At 41.2% G+C, this 19423-nt stretch overlaps 1 protein-coding gene across 8 annotated transcripts in view; it reads left to right on the top strand.

Moving 5' to 3' along the window:
• The first annotated feature begins 774 nt into the window (after window positions 1-774).
• Window positions 775-19423, top strand: part of numb (NUMB endocytic adaptor protein) — a 63905-nt gene continuing 45256 nt past the window's right edge. For 2 of the 8 annotated variants that reach the window (XM_035951631.2, XM_035951629.2), the window contains exon 1: window positions 10144-10168. Coding sequence is in view for 4 of the 8 variants with exons in the window: in XM_035951630.2 (XP_035807523.1) it covers window positions 10090-10168 (79 nt within the window). In the remaining 4 variants the exon portion in view is untranslated. Of the gene's footprint in view, window positions 933-10059; window positions 10169-19423 lie in introns of those variants that run through there. The other 6 variants (XM_023277748.3, XM_023277749.3, XM_035951630.2 and 3 more) reach the window with 6 other exon arrangements.

Here is a 19423-nt window from a genome sequence, read left to right as displayed (position 1 = left end):
TACTATCGAGTCTTGGCCTTAATGTTTAAATTCATATTATAGCAAACTTTGTAGGGCCTTTAACATTAATATTTCAAATAATCTGAAAGGCGTGTATATATTAGATTGTACAGTCTTAACATAAATTTTCAAACTTATGAGGTGAGTTTGTGTATTAAATAATATTATCGAGTATTAAGCTAATTATTTAAACTTGTCAGGTAACTTTATGCCATAAATATTATATGATCTTAATTTTAATATTTAAATTAATCTGATAATTTTGTGTAAAAAATATATATATTGTAGAGTCGTGACCTTAACATTTAAATTAGTCAGTAAAAATCATAGCAAACATTGTACGGTCTGAACATTAATATTTAAACGTGTGAGGTGAGTTTGTGTATTGAATAATATTATAGGGTATTAACCTTATTATTTAAATAAAATAAAATAAAATAAAATAAATAAAATAAAATAAAATAAAATAAAATAAAATAAAATAAAATAAAATAAAATAAAATAAAATAAAATAAAATAAAATAAAATAAAATAAATAGTTGGTTGATTTATTTTGTCCAACAACTGCAGCTGCAGTAAAAACTCACAAACAACCCTTGAAATCCTCCTGATCTCTGAAGAAATTCAGTGAAACAAAAAGAAAAACCCTCCTGATTGATCCGGCTCGAGCTGTATCAATTATCGATCACCTTCGGATGAGCGCGCGCCGGCCAATGGGGGTCTCGCGGGGGCGGTCCGTTGCTAAGGAGGAAGTTTGGTTGAGTCTCCGCGGAGCAGCCATTCAGCGGCGGTGGCTGAAGCGATTGGACTGCCAGCGTCTCTCCCGACACTTTCTGTGGAATTTGAATTATTTCGGCACGGCACGGCACGGTTCGTGGTACGCGGGTGACGGCCTGAACGGGGCATCTTCTGGGTCGCAGCGGTGGTCGCAGGTGAGCTCCGGAAAAATGTCGCTTTCTGGTTAGCACAGCTCGTTAGCATCGCCGGGCTAAGCTGCGTTAGCTTGTGTGTTTTTTCGGATGCGGCACACGCAGCTACGTTAGCTCCCGGTTACTGGGCTTTTTTTTTTTTTTTTTTTTAAGCTCTCTTGCTAACCGGACTATTAACAGAAAACGTAAAATACAACCGCTTCATCTCTTACTTATGTTTTACAACCTTTACAGGCAAAAAAGAGAGAGGTTATTAAGCTGGTCTGAGCTACGGTTAGTTGAGTAGCTAACAAGTTACCTGGATAACTTTAAGAACCTTGTGGACGTTACTCAGCAAAATAACGAAATCTTTAAAATCGAGAGATGACACGTATTTCGCCAACCTCACATCCTTGTACACTATCTCGGTTGTGTAATATCATCGTTACTAATGCAGGCTGGCACTGAGGGAGTGTATTGTGCTTAGTGACTTAGCAAGTTTGTCAGAAATGTGCCACAATCTGGTTATCTGAAATCATTTTTAGCCTAAGACAGCAAGCACACTGCGATCAGACACATATACAAACTGTGACTCAGAGTCATTTTTGTGCAGTGTGGTAATGTGCCCCAGTTTATCTTATATGGTAATGATATCTGCTGGACCCTTATGAGAGCAAGAGATGTCCATTCTGGATGATCAGATAAACATCAGTGGTCAGGTTACCTTCAAAGATAGACACATGATGGATGTTGTGATGGTCACCGCCGCCTTTTTGGCTTAAGCATCCCGTTTATAAATTGGTAGCCCCGTTTGGATTCTCTCATTAGCCGTGTTGTTGTGTTGATGAGGTGCTGATTAGATTTGTGACTTGAATAATACAGGATCTATTTTGGCTTGTAAAACGTCAGCAGGTGTTTGGTTACTTGCTTTGCGAGGAGACGGCAGTGTAGGAATCCAAGGTTGTTGTCAATTAGACTGCTGATTATTTCCTTGATTAACCACCTAATATGACTATAATAAGGGTTGTGATCATATGGCTTTTTCCAGGACCGATATTAAATATTAGCAATCACGGAGATCGATAACCAATGTTTGGACCAGATGGAAATCCTTTGGACCATTCATGTTTTCTGTATGTTTGATTGACAAAAACAACTAATATGAACATCCCACCTTGGACACAGAGACACCAAAATGGATATTTTTACTAATTTCTGGGTACGTGTCAATTGATTATTGGCCTGGCTGATTATTGGATGTGATATTCAGCATTTCCTTAAGTTGTGGCATCGTTTTTTCAGATGCCTGATAAAATAATGTCATTGTTTGGTTACATGGACTATCAGCACTGATGGATAAATTCTCAAAAGTTCTGTTCAAACATGCAAAAAACCACAAATTTCCCCTAAGGTTTGTTTTTGAGTTTATATTATTCTTAAGTTTGACACCATGTTTTTCATTTTTACTGCAAGTGTACAACTGTTTCGACATCAATTATCGCTCTCCTTGATTATTAATAATTAATATCGATATTGACCTGTAAAAAAAGTATTTGACTATTGGTTCGAGACTACAAAGGCGACTGAATCAGAGCCAATAGCACATTTTGAAATGATTTTATCAGGCATCTGTGATTAAAACATGCTGCTGATATTCAGGTAAACACTGAATATCAGATTTGATAATCAGCCAGACCAATAAGGGATTGACTGCTAGTCAGAAACTTGTTAAAATGTCCACTATAGTGCCTCATTGCACAAGGTAACATGTTGGTATTGTTTGTATTTTTCCATCAACACTCAATTTACTACTGTAGATGGCAGAAAGCGTCAAAGTATTAGTGTATTATTGAGCAGTCACTCATTATCAATGGCTTATCAAGTAGTTTCATCTTTTTAGCAATGACACAAAGGCTTTCCAACCATTTAGAATGCCAGATATCAGTAAAAATGTCCATTATAGGGGTTCAGAGCCCAAGATGACTTGTTCATGTTGCTTGTTTTTCCTTCGGCACACAGTTTACCACAGTATGTGGAAAAATGGCTTTAAATGATGATGCTTGACAGCCCAAATCTTTGCAAAATTTAAACAGTCATTCATGATCAATTGGTTGTCAAGTGGTTTCAGCGTTAAAGCAATGACACAAGGAATTTCCAGCCGTTTGGGAATTTATATATGTCCTCTGGAAGGGGGGAAGTGAGTTTTTTTTTTTTTTTTTTTCATTTGTAAAGTAACTTAAAGCTTAGCTCATCTCACAGAATGAGGGAGGCAAGATCGGCTTTCTGCCAGCAAACCCACTGTGCAAGTCTGTCAGCTGTTCCAGAGAGGAGGAGAATGTGAGGCAAGTCTCCGTCCAAAGCTTTGTGATTCACCCTGTGGGAGAAACTAGCCTCACCCTCAGCATATCGGCCGCTTCTCAAGAGAATCCAAGGCCTTTTTCTCTTTGGCAGTGAGTTCAGCTGCACGTGTGAATACTGAGCAGTGATGCAACGCAGGTACATAAACTTGCCGTGCAAAGACGGTGCAATCACAAGACTTCACTTTTGTCCCCTGATAGCAGCGAGATAGTTGAGCTCCTTGTTGTTTATGGCGAAATCAGAGTGTCAGCTTAGCTTTCAAGCCAGTGCTAACTGAATCAATAAGAGATGACAGGAATGGGAGATGCGCCTCGGTTCCCTTCTTCTTTTTCATCATCAAACAGTCGTCATCCGCATCCTGTGCTTTTTGTCAACATCGCTGCTCCCTAGAAGTGTTGGAGGGATTGAACAAAGTGCTCAGATGTTTACTTATTCAGTTTGACTTGTGTGGGAATGTGAGAATAAGGATATGTAAACTCAGCTTCACTGAGGTGTCTGAAAACTGGGCCCCTTCCAAGCTAAGCCAGGTATATTTCGTCAGTAATGAGAATGTAATCCAAATTTTTGATGGTACGAATGTCGGAGATTATGACATGGAAATGCAGAGCGCCATCACGAGCATCAGGTACTAGAGTGGGATTTGTTTTGACACTGACGGAGCTGGAACCTTTCAGGATGTCAGGTTACTAAACTGCTCGCTACAAAAGCTGCTTGCAGTCTGGAGGTTTTTTGTTTCCAAGCCCTAATTGGACGGTGGGACTCAAGATTAACAAAATGCACCAAAGCAAACTCACACAGACAACATGACCTGTAAAATAGCAGCCAAGGGAAGTTGGAAAAATGATTCTAATGGTCCCATTTGGACTACTAGGAGCATCATTAACATCCAGGCCTGTTTTGTAGCACTGCATCAGTACAAAGAAGCCACACTGTCTGCACTTATTAGATCTACATGCAGCCACATATTCTTAGCTGATTGGGACCAGATCCAGCAGAGACACTCTGAGAGGATTCATCCAGAGGGGAGGTTTTAGAACCAGGATCTCAAATGTGCAGCTGACCCCATTTCAACATAAGTGGCCTAAAATAGGTTCTGTGGAACCGCAGAGTTGATTTGATCGTGTGTGTTTGATGTGTTTGTTGGTAAGCAATGCTGTCGTCTGTCGCAGAGGATGGAGTTTTTAGCACAAGTCAGGCATTTTGGAAGATGTGCTTCTACAAAATGTTGCACCTTTGATTATGTTTACATGCTCACACGCAGATTAAATGAGAAAACTGGTTCGTTGTTGTGTTGTTCTTGCTGCTCCTTGTTTCCAGAGCGTGTGGTTATATAAGTATGCCATTGTTTAAATACTATTGTAATCCAACATACAGTACATGAGATCTGTTCGATGATGGATGTGTCGCAGGGGTCAAAAAGTTATTTCCCTTCGCTTGCAGCAGTCGTAGTGATCAGTTACAGTCCAATTCAGATTACTTCTAGCATTACTTTACATTCCTAGGTAGATGTTGACCAGTTTGTCTTTTTTTAACTCAAGGAAACCAATAAATGATTTGTAGATGTGATATACAGTAAGAATTTGCAGTAAAAATCAAAATTTAGAATAACACGAACTCTGGTGCAAATATTTGTGGAAATGCTTTTGTTTATTTATCTTTTTTTTGCGTGTTTGATTGAAAGATAATTTTTTTGCATTTATCCTTCAGGTTTTACAGGCTATTACTTGTGGCGTATATCAAATCAGAGCTAAAATAGGACATTTTTAAACTGATTTATTAGCTACAAAAAATAGGATGACACTGGCAAGAATTCCATCTCTGCAGAAAATATACCAACTAAATTAGTGTCACTTTCTACATGTTAAAGGAAACTGTGTTATATATTGATCAAGTCAAGTCTCTACTGTCTGATAGAAGGGGTATTGTTCAGGATTATTGAAACAATTAGAAAAGTTTATTCTTTTTTAAAATTTCTTTCATTGGACAAAAAATGTGAAAAATGGATCCTAATAATCAGGAAAATACATGCATTTTGGATGGAAATTTGCAAAGAGGGAAGGTTTTACGTTAAATTTGAAAGCAACTCAACTCTCTACTGTCTGGTTGGTTACTGAAGGGCCATTATTCACCCTGTTTTATACAAACCATGCAGAATTTGTATCTGTAGGCTGTTTCTCAGTGTCAGTATTTGGCTGTGTTAGCACTCATTTAAGAAATGGAAAAACAACAGGGTGGCTGTTGTACTGCTTTGAACGCAGTTCTTTGAGTGTCCCCATTTGGGACAATATCTTTAGCTCTTAATTAAGTCCGAGGGGTGTTGAGCTCCTCTTTTTGCCCTGGCAGTTTAATGTGTGGATTAGGGCTGGGAGGGTTGGGGGGGTGCGTCACTGTATGCAAGGAGTTGCCTTTCAGGTTTGTGTCGGTATCATTACTCTCTGGATATGGTATGGGGCTCAGGGACTCCTTTTGTCTCCCCGGGGCTCTATATATGTGATACCTGAGCCTGCCGAGCTGGAACAGCTCATGCTTTATTCAGCCCTCTGATCTCTGCTTTAATTATGAGTGACCCAGGACGGAGTGACCAGTGCTGTGTCTCACAGCATGGAGATAGGTGGAGTGCTAGATGAGGATGTGCTTGTCACTTCACAAAGAGGCGTCTGTTTATCACCCAAAACAATAGGACTCACCAAAAAGTCAACGGGAGGTCACAGTGAAACTAAAAGCTGGGAATTGGGTGTTTTAGCTCCTTCACTGAGGTGGTTTTAGTTTGAGATTCAAGATGTAAACAAGCGTGTGAACAATAAAGTTCCCCTCCCTCAAGCATTTGACTGGAATTTATATGTTTGTGATCTTTGGTCAAGGTTACTGTTAAAAAAAATACATCAACATGTGAGCAAGGAGGAACCTGCAGCTGCACTTGTAGTCTGACTCAAGATAGTTGTGATTGACGCTATGTCAGGTTTTGCTGTTCTCTGCATGAAACCACCTCTTTGCATCACATCTCTCAGTTCCTGTGCATGCACTAGAGTGAGTTCAGAGTGTGGTTGGTGTAATGACTACCTGCCTGTCAGCTAAGTGTTGTGTGTATCTGCCTGTGTTTATGTCAAGTGACTCACTGTCCATAGTATGGATGACAGTGTTCCCTCACACACTGTGATTGTCTGCCGGCGCCTTCCACTATAGTTCTGTCTAATCTGTAGAATAGTCATGGCCTTTCTCGGCTCCGCCTACTGTCGTCACCCTAGACGTGTGTCAACGTTGCCGTGGCACCAGTTTCCTGGTAACCACCACAGTGGTTGCTGGATGATGCAGTGATAAGAACAGTATGGCCCAGCAAAATGTTCAGAGTTTGCTCCACATGTCAGAAAGCCAGAAAAAACTTGCAAAATTTTAAATGTATGTTAAAATCTGATTCACTTATATTACCACAAGCACACACAAACTCTTAAATTAAATCATTAACATATGCTCAAGTAAAATCTAATAGTAAATATCTAACATTTTCCAGTTTTTTGTTGTCATTGTTTCTCTTCGTGCATTTAGAAGTCCTTTTTTTTTTACTGTATTTGACATGAAGTCCTGTTGTCTCAGCAGAACTGGTTGGGTTTAGGAATTCACTGACACCAGCACTGACTGATGATATCGGATAGAGACGAGTCCAAAGTGCAATGCTATTACATATTTTATACAGAGCGCGATGGCTTAATTGATTTGTCATGCTATATTACCAACACATGTATTTAAGTCTATGTACAAGTCATTTTTGTGCACTGGGCATCAAACTGTTAAAAGACAGAATTTATTATGTACACACACACTCAGTGTTTTTGTAAAATTATAATCAGTCTTTATATTAACTATCAGCACTGTACTGACAGAACTGTGTTCATAACATATGCTGGTTTCTTTGATGTGATGTGTCTGACATAAATCCTAATTGTGATATATATTGAAGCTGTTTATTGCAGGGTTCTTGTACTGCTGATAGTGTGAAGAGAGCTTCTTAAATTGGTGCATTTCTGAGGTTTGGCTTGGTTCAATGTAAATAAAAGGTTTAGCAAAGGAAAATAAGGTGTTGGTAGGGTATGAAATGAGGTAAGGCTTTGGTGTCAAGACCAAAAAAAACATGTTTTAAATCAGCATAAAACGGTGACAGGGATACCATTCCCTCACTTTGTGTTGTTTGTGGCCTTATAAACAATCTCTTGCCTTTTGCTGCTTTGAGAACAGACTCTTCCACTCAGTTGTGGTTTACAGGGAAGCTCCTTCTGGCTCATATGGGCCTAATTTTACTGGAACTGCCTGTTGTATAACTGCAGCGTGCCTCATCCAAAGTCCACTGGCTACTGTGCCTCTGATAGATAACTCTGTGGGCAGGCAAAAGACTCAGTGATGAGACACTCAACTTTGATGATATAATTTAGTTTATTTTTCCTATTGCAGCTCTGCAGGAGTTGTTGTTGTAGTGGTCAGATGAACTGTTTCTGGTCTCCGTATTGTTGACAGTGGAGGCAGGACCGGCACAACAGCTAACACTGTAGCCTATCCTAATCGATAGTGAGCGTTCCCCAGCGCAAGAAGGATGTCAATTATTAATGAGCTGAATATCATGTTCTGCCTCAAGTTGAGAGGCTCGGTTTTTGTTTATAAATCACTGCTGCTGCTTTGCATTCGAAACAGACGCCCGAGAAAAATGTCCCACTTGCGTTTGATTTACTTTGTTTCGTCAGTTCACATTCCTCCTGGATAATGTTCAGTAAGTCATAGACAGGTAGGCTGGCCTTTTTTGTGACTACAAAAGGGTTATCAGTTATCAGCGAGGAGGCTGGCCAGGTACGTGTTTCCTGTGTGTTGCATCACTGTGCAGCTAGTGCTGCCTTGAGCACTGCAGCTTTTTGTTTTTCCACCGAGTTCCAGGGACAGGTGTCTGAGCAGCGTGTGAGTGCACATTTGTTCTACGTATGTTGCGTATGTGTCACTGCAGAAACACGGGGAAAGTGCGTGGAAAAAACATGTGCAGTAGCAGGTTCACACACTCCACTCCGTTGCACCATCCTCCACCACCAAGCGGTCTGCGGAGAGGGGATGTCTGGTTTGTGAGAGTGCCACTGTGCTGAGTCGACAGCAGGGGAACAATGGCTTCGCTGTGCTGCTTGTCTGTTTGGCCGCCTTCATGCAGCATTTCAGCGAGGGCCACCATCAGCTTTTGGCTCTGTGAGGCTTGTTGACCAGGCCTTTGCCTGCTGGTCACTGACCCGTTGTGCCCACAGTGCCTGCAGCTCGTCAGGCCTCTGAGGGCTGCCGATTATCCCACAGTAATTGGTGCCTGGGCTCTGGCTGATCAAAGGTGCCCAGCTGATTGTGGAGCGCTGGTAATTTTCCATTCTCTGATGCTCTGTAGTCCTTGCCTACTTTCCTGTTCATTTGTCTTCCTGCCTGCCTGCCCAGACTCTGTCTTTGGACAAGCAGGGAAAGGTCTGTCAGCTTTATTATTTCTGGTTTTCTCATAAGAAATAACATGGTTGGACTGCTCTTTTCCTATCCTTTCAGAAAAGAAATGTCTTCCTTGAGTTTCTGAATGAGGAAATATGGATACAACTCAGTTTCTCAGAATCAGTTAATAGTAGTAAGGTCAAGTCAAGTTCGAACCCTGGAGACGCATTGTGTCCGACAGCCGTGTGACTTGGCAAAGCTTCCCAGAGAGACATCTACACCTCAGTCATGTGTCATGCAAGTTTTCAGTTCATCTGAACTCTAGACTCACTGATTGTACTGATTAGTTTCTGCTTCAGGGTGTGGTGTTTAATGACATCACCTGGTTCATCTTTGACAACTTGCATACTTAAATGCCTCATAATAACTCATCAAACATTATTAAATGATGCTTACTCACTTTATTGAGCAAGTCTTACATGCTTGCTCAATAAAAGATGCCTTTTTTTCTCCTTTCTTTACCTCATTTCCATCTTTGGCTGCAGAAAAACAGCTCGATTGCGTGGCTGCTTGGCTGTGTGAATGGACATGGTGAAATCATTTCTTATGTTCATATTACAGCCTTCGTCTCTGGACGCTTTTACAAAAGAGTTGTCCAACATTTTTGGAAAAAGAAGGCGTAGACTGCTGAATCATTGCTGGCACTGAAATAAAAGGGTGCCATTGAATAAGCTGCTTGCCATTTTGAGCCCGTTGCTTACATAAACATTAGTCTCTTATGAAGTTAGAATCGGAGTGTTTTGTAGAGAAGCTTGTCATGATATAATCCCATTCTTACTGACATTCCTAGAGTTCATAGTCCAGCCTCACATGCACCTACCTATAAGATCGGCCCATGGTGAAACCTTCTTTCCAGAGGCAGAACCCTGTTCACTAATCTAACTCAATTCCAGCAAGGCTTCTGACAACACTGCTAAGCAACACAATATAGAAGGAAGTAGAGCACGCAGGTTTAAAGTCGAGCCCCTTTCGGTGTCATTTTCCAGAAATAAAGTTCTGTTCCACCCCGCCTGAGCTACATCGTAAATCTGCTGGGTAAATAGCCAGGCAGCACGAGCAGTTCGGCTTAATCTGTTGCGTAATTTGGTATTCAACAGTCATCCTCGACTTGACAAATAGCCCAACAGGATACAAAGAGCAGAGATCAGGTACGTGTAGAGAATTCCTGAAAATAGTGAGTGGCTCAACAGCTGCACTCAATGTTACAGCTGCATTTACATTTGCGCTCGCAGGACCTGTTTGGTCGGTTCCTTGACGTCAGTACAACCTTCCCGTCACGATGCAGACTCCTGCTGCCGTTTCACACTCAGTCAGTCTGCTTCGAAAATTAATGGAAGGTAGTTTTTACAGGAATAGTTTGTCAGATTTTGCCGCATTTGAAGCCCAGTTGCCCGAAACCTGGAGGGCAGGTGAGGTGGAGAGAAAAGGATTTGTGCGTCCGTGTGTGTGGTGTGTATGTCTGTGTGGAGTTTGAGTGTGTTGCTGTGTGTTGCCGTGTGTCTTGGCCCTGGTCAGAGGGGCAGTGTAGCGATTGCATGTCTGTTCACTCAGCGGGACGTTCCTGTTCCACTCCATCCTCTCATCACTCCTGCTGCTAGACAAATACTGCTACTGACTCACTAACACAACACAACCCACACAACACACACATGCACATTACACACCGGCTCTAAAGTGCCACTGACCAATGGCACTGCACTGTGTTGCCATTTACCATTAGTACTGTTGGGATAAAAAGCTGTGTTATTGACAACACACTGACTCCGACATTGATTCTGTATTTTTCCGTGTATCGTGTCGTCCTCCTCCGTTTCATCTGCCAGTATTTCATTCACCCCTGCTCAAACTCTTTTCACACTTTCCATAATGTGTTTTTATGCACATCTTTACCACTCAGCCTTAAGATTCATTACACGTGACAGTTATTTTACTTTTTATATCTGCTCACTGAAATAAAATTTGGCTGGCCATCTGTAGCAGTAAAGACAGACATTGACATTAGTTCATTTTTATGGCAAGACGTCTCAATACATAACTTCCTCATTAAACTTGTCCCACATTCATTATTCAGCTCGCACAAGTAGCTGGATAATGCTTGCTGCTGCACACACCTGGAACATTTTGCAGCAAACACTGAAGCTTGCTGCAACTGTACCTGTAGGTCAGTTTTAATCCATCATGACAGGCCAAATTGCTTTTGAATGTAGTTACTTTTAACTATGATCTGTGTTTTGTTTTTTCTCTAATTGTCGCCGCTCTCTTGAGATGTTTTTGACTTTTTCAAGAAAGAGTTGCAGGTGTAAAGGCCTCTACACACTGTGCGATTTTACCGGTCTTTTAAGTTCACAGCTTGCTATACTGTACGACATGAATCTTATAATCCTGGGCACGACGTGAAGTTTGCTGTGTTCAGACTGTACGATGAAAATGCATGCTGAGTCTCAGCCTACGGTGTACGTGAGTCCACGTGAATGCGCAATAAGCATGTGCCGTCCATCCATCAAAAATAAACAACTGAAGCATAAATGGAGTACCTACAACCACAGAGAAACTAGTGAAACATGAACAGATTTAATTCTCAGTTATTTAATAACATAAACTTAGTGCTGTGGCCACTATTTACAGTGGTGTGTGTGTGTGTGTGTGTGTGTGTGTGTGTGTGTGTGTGTGTGTGTGTGTGTGTGTGTGTGTGTGTGTGTGTGTGTGTGTGTGTGTGTGTGTGTGTGTGTGTGTGTGTGTGTGTGTGTGTGTGTGTGTGTGTGTGTGTGTGTGTTTGCTAGCCGCTAATGTTGGCTTATCAACCAGGGAGCTGCAATTCCGCCGCTATGTCCTTCCATGCTTCGTCCTTTTTTGTCCGGTTGTGGTACGAGGTGGAGGACACGTCAAAAAGGCTTCTGCTGCCACCACAACTCTAATAGGTTGTCTTCTTTGTTTAAATCCCACATACTTGCGTTGATGCGTTTTGTCGCTGCAAACCGCCTATTTGGGTTTAGCGCTAGTGTCGCGCTGATCAGCATGTCAATTCATACTGCATTTCTATTGGTTAGTTGTCATAGGTCGCAGCAGCAGCCACACTATGAGACGATCACCCCAAATTTCTGACATTGTCAGAATTTGATCGCAGCTTGTCTTTGGTCGCAAGACCATGACAACGTTCGTCCTTGAACCTGTCTCACAGTGTGACCTAAGACCACCGATTAAGAGCCAAGACCAAAGATATCCCCACGATTCTCTCATGATTGTTTTCTTTCGCCTGGGACGGTCGAAAATCGCACAGTATCTAGTTGTCTGAAGACTGCCGTTTGTTGCTCATTTAAGGCAACTTTCTGCTCTTAGTACACTGACATACATCTCGAAACTACTACTTGCTCTCTTTCATGCATTCAGTGTTGACGTAGCTGTTAGATCCTACACCACAACAGTAATAGAAAGGGCTGATTCTTGCACATTTTTGTACCACCTCTTAAACTGCCTCTAGTTTCTGCAGCAGAAAGCCAGCAAACGTCTTTGTCTACGGACACAATGAACGCTGACATGAAACAATAGTTTTTTGTCCATTTCTCACTTGTAAATTGTAAAGTTTTGTTTGTTTCTTCTTCCTCTGTGAGGCTTTTTTAAGCAGTTGGCAAACTCATTTTGTTTGCAGCTTGTAGCCTAAACTGCTACCGTCTAATGACATGATGCAGCCTAGTTTATTTGTTCTGTAGTAGCTGATGGAAACAAGACAGATTTTTTTCCATCAAAATTTGGCTTCAGATTCGCTTGACAGTTATATGGAAACATGGCTTGTATGGCATTGATTCTATATTTTGTCACGTAACCTGTAATCTTTCTCCCACCTCGCCCTTCAGTGTTTATTGTAACACTTTCATCCAGAATTTCATTCACCTTTCTCACATTTTCTCCACACCGTCACCTCTTATATATCGATGCCTCCCTGCCTTTGACTTTCTGTCACTTGTGAGTGTTGCCCTCACAGACTTCCTGTGTGTCTGTGTTTGGGCATATCTAAGTGACAGCCATGTTCTCAAGTGTTTATGTGTTGCGTTGCAATGTGTCAAAGTGTGTGTGTGAATGTCAGAAGCCAGCAGCGCAGTATTGAAAGGCCCGGAAGAATACATTTCCCCCTGCAGCCATCTCTAGATGATGATTGGGAAAGCAGTGAAGAGTGACAGCCTTTCATCACTCAGTGAACACAATGAACACACATACTGACACCAGTCCTCTCTGCGAGACTTTCATTGGCTCTTGGGCACTCAGATAGCCAGAATAAATGGGTTTTCTGGACACAAACTGAAGCAGAATACAGATTATGCATATTAATCTTGATCGGCAAAGAAGAAAAACATTTTGGTTTTCTCTCTTTGCATCTTGCATCTTTATTCTGATCGGTTTCTATATTGGCCCACAGACACGGCCTCATTTGCATGCTATGTAGTAACCTAATGCTACTGTAAACTGTTCCTGTTGGCTTTATTATCACTGTTTACCAAGAGATGGGATTGTAATGATGATAATGACCAAAAACAGCCAGCTCTTTAGTCATCCTTAGCATTTGCCAGGATAGCACCACGGCATGAAAGGTTATTCTAAAGGTTTTTTTTAAACGGCACTGACAGCACTGATTTTACTTTTCCTTTACTGCATTAGCACCACATATGGGATAGAAAAATCATCCCTAAGCAGCTTAATTCCTCCAGGATTGGCTCACAAACTCATTTGGGGAAGACATTAATTGGCTCTGATCATTGCATAATTTTTCTGTCTTTGTAGTTTTTCTTTGATGCATAAATGGACTCGCTTCTTTTAAATTTGTGATCACATAACATTTGCCACATTTAATTAATAAATGTTGATATTAACTGAGTATCTGCCTGTGGCTATCAGGCCAGTTTCATTACTGCCCTATCATCAAGGCCTTTTACATGAGGCAGAGTAGCGCGAGGTGATACAGCTGAGAAATGTACCACGATAAATTATTCACTTCAGTCGATATTGGTAATTTTTGATCATTTTTAATGACTGATTTAATAAAGACCAAGGGAAAAAAATTCTAATTTGACTTGGGTTATATCACAGATCATCAGGGTCCTTCTACTCGACCTTCTGTGATGTGGTTGAAAGTTTTTATCTTAATCTGTGGATGTTCAAAAGGGTTTCTGTGAATCTCTGATTATCGGGGGCAGATATTGGGCATTCTTCCAATTATCAGGATTGTTATTTTTATTAAACAATTACAGATTAAATAAATTACATGAGCTACTTTAAGCAGCCTGATTTCTTTCTGTAGTCACTCTACCTACCTCTGCCTCCCTTATTGGTTATCCATCATGAGTAATAACCAATCAGCAATGAAAGCTGTTGTTTACACAGAGAGACAGATTTGCACATTTGCAGAGCAGATGTTGATGCTGAAGCTGAAGTTGTATTACGCCTAGTTTTCCTGTTACACTGACAATTCCCGAATAATTTACTTGTTGTTGTCAGTGCAGCTGGAACTTATTTTGCAGATGGTGCTAGGCTAAGGCTATCCCTAAGAGGTTTGCTGTGCCTCAGCCTGTGGTTTGGTCTTAAGTATGATTTATTTCATTTAAACCTGCAAAACCTGAACAAGAAACACAAGCAATCGCCACAAATCAGGAAGTTGGCCTCTTTCACAGTGGCTAAGGCTATGCTAAAGGCTAGCAGCGAGGAGGTGGCAGCCACAGATTATCCCAAGACAGTTTTTGGAAAGCTGTAGCAAACAATGCTTTAAGATTTTGGCCTTAGTAAAAGGTTAACATAACAGAGAAGCAGGAGACAAACAGTTGAGTCTCAATCGGTCGATCTGACAGCGGACAGATTAGAGTGATGCTTGGACATTATCACTTCTATTTCTATTGTACATATTGAGTTGCAGTAATAACTATTAATGACATAGCATATTTATGTAAGGCAGATTCCTTATTGTCACATGTTCTTAATATCCTTCATATCAGTCATTCTTGATTACAAGTAATTTGTATCGACATTGACCCTGGAAAAGCATTATGGAATATGATTGGCTGTTTATAGGCAAGGAAGGAGCACACTTTGAGTTTGTTCACGCAACTGAACTTAACATATTTTTGCTATGTGCATTTACGTCAGTTCGCATTTGATGCATTTAAATGAAATTATTGAACACCCTATTGACAAAGTGTCTTTTTCCAGCACATATTGCTCTTGTTTTGTCCTAAGGCAGAGTTATTTGGCTGCTGCAGGGCTGATTCCTCCTCTGGGTCTCCTTTACTGACTGGAGGCCAGAAGGATGAGAGAACTATAAGGAGGATAAGCTGGAGTGGAGCAACTGGAGGCCTCTCACCATTAAATAAACACTTGTGATGAAAAAGTAACTGTAACCATTTAATAGCATGTTTATACTCACTGGTAGTCAAAATTGACTAAAAGACTAACGTGGTCACAAGTAGAATAGAAAAGGGATTCGATCACTGTTATTTCTTTTCATTTTAATTTATTTTATATGGCTGCCATATGTAAAACAGTCTTGGAAAAGGTTTCATTCAGGCCTGTTCATACTTTGCTAGACATTTTCCTGTGGCACCAGATTGGTGGTTAAATTGAAAGCATTTTTACAGTTAGAAGCACGGGGTCGATAGCAGGCTGTGTGTGTCAGCAGTAATGACTGTGTTTCAGAAACCCAACTATAGACTGTCCCTTTCCCCGCTGCCGGTAAATCAGAAGTGACGGTGCTGCTGGTGCAGAATCAGAGCTGAATGGTGAGATGTTTTACCTGTGATTGCTGAGGCCTGAAATCAGCAGCCGTGCATGAAATTTACAACAGACCGCCTCAAAATCGATAGCATCACCCTTGGTATTTTATTTTTGTGTTCTAAAGCAGCAGCTGCAGGAAGTGCAGCACGTGTTTTTTTTTTTTTTTTTTTTTTTATTGCCTATGGCTCACACCGGAGCAACCACCCTTGTTTAACTTGACAGAAACAGTGTGTCTGTCTGTGACAGAGTCCAAACCTTTCTTCATGGCAAAATGGTCTGTCAGGTTGTAGTTAAATCCTCAGCTTGTCTTGACCATGACAGCAGTCCGGCTTGACATCTTCTGTTGTGAAGCAAATATTGACCAACAGGACTTTAACCGGGGCTCTCAGATTGTGACCCCTACTCACTAATCTATGTAGACTCTCTGAATTCAGCTTGCACTAACTTCCAGAGATGTTAAATGATCAATTTTTGGTCAGCGGGGGCTCTGCTTGATTAGTTTGATATTATATATATGAGGATAGACACAGCCTGAGGATATAAACTGCAATCTTAGATCAGCATTCTTTCCTCTGAGACTCTATAAATGTGCTCATACTTACTTTTTTGTTGTAAGTCAACGATAAGTAGGATTAATAGATCATGTATTAACGGCACTTTGCTGAGGCCTGGTGAATATGTAACGTTGGCTGCTTCCTCAGGTCAGTGCTGTGCTCAGGGAGAATACCCAGCAAGTACAATTTGGCCTCATTTCTCCACCTTGCTGAAACTCTTCTAATGGCACTTCACTCCTCTCAGGAACACTGAAGCTTGATAATGGAGCTGTTTTGGCTCTGGGGTCTTGAGGAGCTCTGGTTGTCCCTCTGACTTGTGAGTTCCTGTGTGTTTTCATGAGCATTGTGCTTAATGCATATCCACTTCTGCTTGTGTGTTCTCTGCAGTCCTGCTAGTGCAGTATGTGTAATGGGAATGATGTCAAGGGGAAAAAGTAAACATGGTTTCCATGAGTGGATTTTTTGCTCTGAGGTTTACTCAAAGTTTTCCAGAAGAGTTCACTTCTAGAGTCATGGACAATATGTGTAGCAGTTAGCTGTGAGTGATCGCCCATGAGGAGGGCAAGCTTCTGTGCCACAGTTTGCAGAGCACGAATGTTTTTCCTACAAAAGATGATGGTAGTGATTCTTCTCAGCTGAAGAGAAAGAAACCTGTGACTGTTTTAGGTCAGCCTGTGTACATACTAACAGCCACTTTGTTATCTTGTGCGCAAACTCGCAGCTACTTCATAAAGACATCCTCCTGTGTGTGCCACATGAGTGGGTACATATTGCAGCTTGCTGTAAAGAGGGATCAAGATTGATGGAGTTGGGGCCAAGCAACATCGTCTGGAGCTGAAAAATGAAGGCGACTTCTGTTTTTCAAATGACCACTTAGAGCTTACTCCAAATGTGAGTCAATCTGCTTGATCCCGATATCAAAATGTCAGCTTTAAAGCAGAAATAAATATGTTTACAGCCTGGTACACGAAAAGTTTTAGTGTCTAAAGTAGGGCTGCAATTTAGGATGATTTCAATCTGGATTAATGTGTTGACTGTTTTCTTGATTAATTAATTAGAAAATGGTAAAAAATGTTCATCAGTTTTGTGCAAAGTCCAAGACGACGTCCTCAAATGTCTTGTTTATAGGAGTAAAGGCATTAAGAAGCCAGAAATATTCACATTTTAGAAGGTGGAAGCAGAGAATTTGGCTTTAAAAAAAAATAATTTCAGAAACAGATTCATCGATTATCATAATGGTTTGTCAAGTCAAGCCAAATTTATTTATCAAGTATGTTTAAAACGGCAGAAGTTGTGGAGTCATGTAGAACATAAACACAAAGACTAAAAGACAAATCTGAATTAAAAACAATAAAATAAAGAAACTAGTTTACTATCATAGCTGAGTAAAGAATCCAAACAATTTTCCCATTTAAGAAGCTGGAATCAGAGAATGTAGACTTTGCTTTTATTGTTTGGACATCAAAGTACTTGATGATTAATTTAACACCTAGCAGGTAATCAATTAATTAATTGCAATTGCTGCAATAATTGCAGTTTTACTTGGGACAAATACATTAGGAGGATAGTTTCCAAAAATTGCAGAAATAAACATGTTCAAAAGTTTGGTACAAAGGCAGTTTTAGGCTCTTTATCTTACTTCCTTGTTCATGACAACTATACAGGTGGTGAATTTTTACGTAACTTAGCTGTTTAAATAATATTAAAGCTTAAAGTTATCCAGTGGCTGTTTAACAGTGCTAGGCTCCACCTGTTTGCTTATTTTTGGATTAGTCTGGAGTTATGACTGCTCTTTAGGAAGCCTGAGGGTGATGTCATGGAGGGTTTGTCCATCTTTATATATAGTCTATGTTTGGAGCATTAGATCCCCACATCCAACCCCTCCTAGCAGGCCTCTACATTCAGTCAGCAGATTGAACCCTCTCCACAGCATGACTGTTTACAGCGCTGGTCATTTAATTGAACCTCCACTTTGCTTGACATACCGTCTCTCCTGGCAAGAGTTTTTGACAAATAATCACAAAATGCTGTTTTGGGGCAAACACGAGGATGATAAATCTTCTGGAAGCCTCCTCGATGGCCCGTGTGGCCTTGCGGTGGAAACAGGGCTAAAATCTGGCTATTGATTCAGTGTGTGAATCATAGCTGGGGCACTGCTGAGGGGGGATGATACAGTGACAGTGATTTGCCGCTCCCCGCTGCCAGGGTACTGCCCCGGCCTTTAAATGTGGCCTCAGCTGTTGCCCAAAGTGATGTGTGGCTCTGCGTTTTGAACGGCTGGCTGGCCGGTCGACTTGCTGTTGGCTTCGGCCCCCTTAATGCCACGCCTGACCACTCCTAGCCCCACACAGACACGAGCACGACCGCACACACAAATCCAGACGCACACAACACAGTCAGGAGGTTTCTGCAGAGAGGAGCAACTTAATATCCCCCTTGCAGCAGTCTGGGCCCTATTTTCCTTCTCCTCAACCCCGAGTCAGTCATGTGTGCTCAGGAAACGGGAGGTCATCGTGTCTAGTTGGGGGCAGGGAACAGATTGAAGGACTGAAGTGATTCAGCGGCAGACAGGCAGCGAGTGTAGCAGCGCAAACAGTAGCCAGCACTCCTATTCCCACCATTTCCTTCCTCTGTGGAGTACCACCCATTTGAACCGTGTCCCGGTCGTTCGCTCCCTGGCTCTCACTCTCGCTTTTGGTTCACTCTGAAACCTCTGAATCTCCCAAGATAGATGTTTACAGACATAAAAACACTGACTCCGTGTACTGCTGACATTTTTATTATTAGTGCAGCTTGCTCTGAAAGTGGTAATGCTTTGCTACGTTTGGCTAATTGTACAATGCAGCAAAGAGCAAGTTCAACTGCAGGTCGAGCTGATGATATTTTGCATCCGTCACCGCTCAGACACTCGCTGTACCTGACAAATGGACTGATTCTGATTATTATAGGGTAACTGATGCTGCGGAGTGTACAGATCATCAAAATAAAGAGCGGCGTGCTGATCCGGAGCAGCTGGCGATGAATTACGCTTGTTTACTGACGGTCTTTCTTTCCACCCGCTCTGACACGTTTCTCTCTCTCGTCAGTTATTCAGTGTCGAGCTTTTTGAAGTCAATTATAGTAACTGGGTGGGATTACGGCAGGTTACTCAGAATTACATAAGAACAGGATTGTGTGAAAGGCTTTAAATGCCATTGCAAGTGTATTCCAGTTATAGAGGCAGAAAAATGTACTATGAACCTTCACAAAATGCATTTAAAAAGACATGATTTAATATAAAACATGGATTACAACACATTTTAAAATCTCTCCCTAAGCTCAAGTTAAATTGTTGCTTTACTTGTTGTATGTTATATA

This window comes from Amphiprion ocellaris, chromosome 20 (genome assembly GCF_022539595.1).
Source record: "Amphiprion ocellaris isolate individual 3 ecotype Okinawa chromosome 20, ASM2253959v1, whole genome shotgun sequence".
In the NCBI taxonomy this organism is placed as follows: Eukaryota; Metazoa; Chordata; class Actinopteri; family Pomacentridae; genus Amphiprion; species Amphiprion ocellaris.
This window is presented reverse-complemented; position numbering and strand designations above follow the sequence as displayed.